This window comes from Silurus meridionalis, chromosome 7 (genome assembly GCF_014805685.1).
Source record: "Silurus meridionalis isolate SWU-2019-XX chromosome 7, ASM1480568v1, whole genome shotgun sequence".
NCBI lineage: Eukaryota > Metazoa > Chordata > Actinopteri > Siluriformes > Siluridae > Silurus > Silurus meridionalis.
The window spans coordinates 27,800,733-27,806,999 of NC_060890.1; the positions used below are offsets into that span (position 1 = coordinate 27,800,733).

The 6,267-nt window shown below is 42.8% G+C and overlaps 1 protein-coding gene across 3 annotated transcripts in view; it reads right to left on the bottom strand.

The window, feature by feature from the left end:
- Positions 1–473: 473 nt before the first annotated feature.
- ttyh2 (tweety family member 2) overlaps positions 474–6,267 on the bottom strand; it is a 28,060-nt gene continuing 22,266 nt past the window's right edge. Inside the window, exons 6-15 of one of the 3 annotated variants that reach the window (XM_046853132.1) lie at positions 6,097–6,169; positions 5,879–5,948; positions 5,677–5,732; positions 5,436–5,528; positions 4,381–4,473; positions 4,092–4,234; positions 3,150–3,287; positions 1,794–1,869; positions 1,491–1,497; positions 474–830 (exon numbers count right to left, since the gene is read on the bottom strand). In XM_046853132.1, coding sequence (XP_046709088.1) covers positions 757–830; positions 1,491–1,497; positions 1,794–1,869; positions 3,150–3,287; positions 4,092–4,234; positions 4,381–4,473; positions 5,436–5,528; positions 5,677–5,732; positions 5,879–5,948; positions 6,097–6,169 — 823 coding nt within the window. In that variant the 3' untranslated portion in view covers positions 474–756. The remainder of the gene's footprint in view (positions 831–1,490; positions 1,498–1,793; positions 1,870–3,149; positions 3,288–4,091; positions 4,235–4,380; positions 4,474–5,435; positions 5,529–5,676; positions 5,733–5,878; positions 5,949–6,096; positions 6,170–6,267) is intronic. The other 2 variants (XM_046853133.1, XM_046853131.1) reach the window with 2 other exon arrangements.

Consider the following 6,267-nt stretch of genomic DNA (forward strand, 5'->3'; position numbering starts at 1 on the left):
GGCTTCGAGTATTAAAGCGCTGTCATAGGAGAGGAAAAGAGGCTATGGTAGAGAGCGAGAGCCTGAAATTTTGCCTCTGAAATGAAAGCAAACCCCCCTGTCTGTAGTTTACACTCCTGGTGAATAGCGAGAACTTTTCATTGGCATACACCTTCACACGTGACCTTACATCCTCTCTGCTAACCTGCTGTTACTACTGGTTTCAGACACCCCATGTGGACAGGTAGTTTGGGCTTCTCTACGTATCCCATGTAGATGTTTTCTGTGTAGACACACTAGAGTTAGAGGCGAGAGGCAGCCGCTGTGTTTTTGGGCAGGTGAGGCTGTATATCGGTAGAGAAGTTGTTTTGTTTTGGCACCTCCACGATTCACTCTTTCAAGATCATTAACCCCGGCTATAATCCTGTCACTTACACATGTAAATTTGTATCATACACTAGAAAGTAAAGTGAAAGAAAAACACTGGGTCTCAGTTATGTTACTTCCATACGCTAGACTTCAACAGGGAGCGTAAAAATGTTTCACTTCTTCATTTATTTTTTATTAATTAATGTATTTATTTAATATTATTTTAAATGTTTTCTATAAAAGCTGCATTTGTCTGGACGAGCTGCACAATGTCCTCACAAGGTCAAACCCATCAGATACTCCAGTCTCTACAGGGACACTCGGTCCTCAGTAAGACAAACATACAACACACACACACACACACACACACACACGTGTGTGTGTGTAGATAATGAAGAGGTTCAGGACCTAAAATCGTCGCCAAAGTGTCTCATCTGATCTTCTGTCATCGAGAGGTAGTTGGCTCGCATAGTAGGAGAATACTGCATGGAAAACACACACACACACACACACACACACACACACACCTATTTGAATACATATGTTCACACACAAACCTAAATTCTTTATTTCATCTCCACTTAGACAATTCATGTTTATTAGTTTTGAGCTTTTAATAATGAACATCGTCTCAGAGCAGCTTTACACAGATAATGTGTAGATTAGAATGAAGATGTTCTTTATAAGTGTAAGTTTGTTCCTGATGAACAAGTCGTGGTGACTGTGGTGAAGGAAAAACTCCCTGAGATGCAGAAATAGCATCACATACACACACACACACACACACACACACACACACACACACACACACTATCCCTTTATTGTTGCTAATGTTAGCCTGTTAGCTGATTTAGCTAAAAACCTAAAGCCTGTTAAGAGATAAGATTAGATTTTCATATTAGATGTCTACATAAAATCTACATAAAGTTCCCTCCCTCAGTACAGTGTTAGATAATGACCCTTCTACCTTGTCTTCCATCACACCTCAGCACATAAGCATGCTAGCACACAAGCTAGTGGAATACAGCAAGTAATGTGAATAGGAAGAGTGTGAGTTTTAATTAGGAGGGAAACAATGAATAAATAAGGCGAGAGGAGAGAAAAGGATGGAGATGACTGCAGAAAACAAAGATATGACTTACAAAGTTTCTACATGGAGAAAGAGAGAGAGAGAGAGTTATATACAGAGGAACGGTAGACTACACTCTCATCATCTACATGTAGTGTTTGTGTCTGAGAAAGAGTGTGAGTGTTTGTGTGAATGTGAGTATGTTTGCAAACAGTGTGTGTATGAGTGTGTGTGTGTGTGTGTGTGTGTGTGTGTGTGTATGTTTGTCTATGTTCGAGATCCTTGTAGTTGAGCTTGGGCAATAAAAATTATCATAACCTTTCAATCTTGACTGTGTGTGTGTGTGTGTGTGTGTGTGTGTAAGACGGTAACTCACTGAGGGAGGAGGAGAGCCTCGGTTGATAAGTGGTGCGTCCTCAAAGCGCGTGTTTCCACCAAACACTGACTGATTCCTGAGAGAGAGTCAAAGTTAATCTGGATCTTTCTGTACACACGCCAGCACATGTGTGTAGAACTGAGTGTGCATGTGTGAATAAGTGAATGTGTGTTTGTGTGGGTGTGTGCGTTATTGTGTGCGTGAGACTTACATATTGGAGGCAGGCGGAGCTGATGGTGAGTGAAGGTGCGTTTGTGTGTTTATGTGTTTGTGTTTGTGTGTGTGTGGTGTGTGAGTGGCGGAGCCAGTGGTGAGTGAAGGTGCATGTGTATATGAGTGAGTGTGTGTGTTGGTGGGTGTGTGTGTGTGTGTGTGTGTGTGTGTGTGTGTGTGTGAGAGACTGCATGTTAGAGGTGGGCGGAGCAGTGGTGAGTAAAGGTGTGTGTGAATGAGAGTGTGCGTGTTTGTGTGTGAGACTCACATGTTGGAGGTGGGCGGAGCAGTGGTGAGTGAAGGTGTGTGAGTGTGTGTGTGTGTGTGTGTGTGTGTGTGTCTTACATGTTGGAGGTGGGCGGAGCCAGTGGTGAGTGAAAGTGTGTGTGTGTGTGTGTTTGTGAGACTCACATGTTAGAAGTGGGTGGAGCCGGTGGTGAGTGAAGGTGTGAGTGAGTGAGTGAGTGTGTGTGTGTGTGTGTGTGTGTGTGTGTGTGTGTGTGTGTGTGTGTGTTTGTGAGACTCACATGTTAGAGGTGGGTGGAGCCGGTGGTGAGTGAAGGTGTGTGAGCCGGTGGTCAGTGAAGGTGTGTGAGTGTGTGAGTGAGTGAGTGTGAGTGTGTGTGTGTTTGTGAGACTCACATGTTAGAGGTGGGTGGAGCCGTGGTGAGTAAAGGTGTGTGAGCCGGTGGTCAGTGAAGGTGTGTGAGTGAGTGAGTGAATGTGCGTGTGTGTGCGTGTGTGAGACTCACATGTTAGAGGTGGGCGGAGCCGGTGGTGAGTGAAGGTGTGTGAGCCGGTGGTCAGTGAAGGTGTGTGAGTGAGTGAGTGAGTGTGTGTGTGCGCGTGTGTTTGTGAGACTCACATGTTAGAGGTGGGCGGAGCCGGTGGTGAGTGAAGGTGTGTGAGTGAGTGTGTGTGTGCGTGTGTTTGTGAGACTCACATGTTAGAGGTGGGCGGAGCTGGTGGTGAGTGAAGGTGTGTGAGTTGGTGAGTGAGTGAGTGAGTGAGTGTGCGTGTGTGTGTGTGTCTGTTTGTGAGACTCACATGTTAGAGGTGGGCGGAGCCGGCGATGAGTGAAGGTGTGTGAGTGAGTGAGTGAGCGAGTGTGTGTGTGAGTGTGTGTGTGCTTGTGAGACTCACATGTTAGAGGTGGGCGGAGCCGGTGGTGAGTGAAGGCTGTTCTGGCTGCTGCTGTAGCTGTAAAAAGTGTGAAGGTTCTCAGTGTGAGCTCGAGAGCTAAAAGGGTCCGAGTCCTCAAAATCCCCATAATCCCTTTCACTAAACATGGCAGAGGGGATAGAGAGAGGGAGAGGATTAGAAAAAGGGAGGGAACATAGAGAGAGGGAGGGTAGAAAATGATAAGATGTGATTTAATTCTCACACTGAATTAGTAACTAATTGACTTATTTTCTTTTTTAAATGGATGTTGGTAGAGCGGATGTTGGTGAAGCGGGTGTTGGTAGAGCGGATGTTGGTAGAGCGGATGTTGGTAAAGTGGGGAGCGTCTGTTCTGCATGTTTGTGTCTATCAGAGTTTCTGCAGGTTTCACCAAGTCATATTTAAGACTTTCTAAGGCCAATAAAATGGAAATGTAAAACTGATATAACAACATTAAACACACACACACACACACACACACACACACACACACACACACACACACACACAATTACGTTGTTAGCGACTGACCTTAACAGAGCCCTACAGTAAATTCTTTTCAAGCTGAGTTTCACTAAACTTGCACTTCTCCATTGCTGAAAAATCTAATTCATTTTATGTCTGTGGTACAATCTAAGAAATATTCCCTCCAATAACAAAGTTTATTGCCTGTTGCATGTTGGCCTCATTTGTAGTCTTATATTTGCACTCATGAAAGACCACCACAGAAACTAACAAAGAAAAACTTTCTAAAGTCCTGCAACAGCATTTCAATGAGCATCAGAGGCCGCTTAACATAGACATCAGAAAGACCTGATTAATATTGTTTAAGACCAAGAACAGCAAATTTAAGACTTTTTAAGGCCTACATTTTTTAATTTTTAAGATGTAAGTGTGTAAGTGTGTGTGTATGTGTGTGTGTACCGGTTGTTGATTTGTCTCCAGGCTCGGGGAATCACACACATCATGATGCAGAAGGCAGCGATGGACAGCAGAGAGAAAAGACAGAGATACAGCAACCCTTCTACACCATCATAACACACACCCATCAGAGCATCCAGATAGTCCTACACACACACACACACACACACACACACACACACACACACTACATGAGCCAGTATATTCATCACCTGATTGCTTCAGTAGATAACGGAGTGATTCAGTACATTGAGTTTGTGTTATTGTATTGTTGTGTTATTGTATTTAGTACCTTATTGATCCCCCTGCAGTCGAGGAGAGCAGTCACCTGATGTAGCTGTGCCTCCGAGTTATTCAACATCAGCTTAAGACCTAAGAGATCACTCTGAAACACACACACACAGTAAAAATCTATTAAAAAGGTCAGGATTTAGAACAGTACTTATTCAATCAGTATTAAAGTCAGAGAGTCAGTAATTCAGTATTAAACTCAGTAAGTCAGTACTTTAGTATTAAAGTCAGTCAGTAATTCGGTATTAAACTCAGTAAGTCAGTAATTCAGTGTTAAAGTCAGTGAGTCAGTATTAAACTCCGAGTCAGTAATTCAGTATTAAACTCAGTAATTCAGTATTAAACTCAGTAAGGCAGTAATTCAGTGTTAAAGTCAGTGAGTCAGTATTAAACTCCGAGTCAGTAATTCAGTATTAAACTCAGTAATTCAGTATTAAACTCAGTAAAGCAGTAATTCAGTATTAATGAGTCAGTAATTCAGTATAAAAGTCAGTCAGTCAGTCAGTCAGTAAATAAGTATTAAAGTCAGTAATTCAGTATTAATGAGTCAGTAATTCAGTATTAAACTCAGTAAGTCAGTAATTAAGTATTAAACTCAGCGAGTCAGTAATTCAGTATTAAACTCAGTAAGGCAGTAATTCAGTATTAATGAGTCAGTAATTTAGTATAAAAGTCAGTCAGTCAGGAATTCAGTATTAATGAGTCAGTAATTCAGTATTAAAGTCAGCGAGTCAGTAATTCAGTATTAAACTCAGTAAGGCAGTAATTCAGTATTAATGAGTCAGTAATTTAGTATTAATGAGTCAGTGAGTCAGTATTTAAGTCAGTGAGACATGTGGGAGTTTGGTTGTAAATAAATGTGTGTGTGTTACTTGTTTGGTTGTAAAATTATGTGTGAGTGTGTGTGTGTGTGTGTGTGTGTGTCTGTGTGTGAGAGAGAGAGTGTGTGTGTGTTTAGTTGTTTGGTTGTGAATTAGTGTGTAGGTGTGTGTATGTTTGTATGTTTCTGTATATATGCGTAAGTGAGTGTGAGTAAGTGTGCGAGTGTGTGTGTACCTCAGCAGTAGGGAAGAGCGGCACGGCGAACTGTAATAAGCCCTGCACCTGAATCTGCATGGAGCTCAGAGATCTCTGGATGATGGTGAGAGACTGCAGGAGAAAGTGATTCAGGATCAGAACACAATCACGTTGATGTCACTTCCTCTCAAAGGTAGAACAGAAGATAAAGAGAGGTAGAGTGAGAGTGTGAGAGAGAGAGAGAGAGAGAGAGAGAAAGATGAAGGAGTGTGTGTGATACCTGCTGGAACGGATTGGGAAGAGTCTGACTGCAGTACAAATAATAATGAACAATTTCTACACAGAGACACAGAGAGAGTTACATCACACAGAGTCATTACACACACACGCGCGCACACAGGTGCGTGTGTGCGCATGTGTGTATGTGCATGTATGTACATGCACAAGTGTTTGTGGTTGTAGATTTTGTGTGTGTGTCTCACCTGAGCTGATCCCATTTCTGGTCTGGTTCATGATGAACTTGTCTGGTGATACGCAGAAATCACTGATCCCCTGAAAGGCACACGCACAAGCACACACACACACACACACACACACACACACACACACACGCACAGCTAAACCGAGTGTCCTGCGTCCCAGTCCCCACACTGTATTGTATAAGGACAGGAGTGTGTTAGAGAAGTGTGTTTATACTCACCACAGCCGTCGCTACATCAACCCCCAGAGATGCCCAGCTTACAATCAGAATTAGCATGCTAAACACCATCATGCTGCAACACACACACACACACACACACACACACACACAGCGTTAATGATCTCACTAGTTCAGGGACAAACGTACACTTATAAAGAACATGTTAATTTT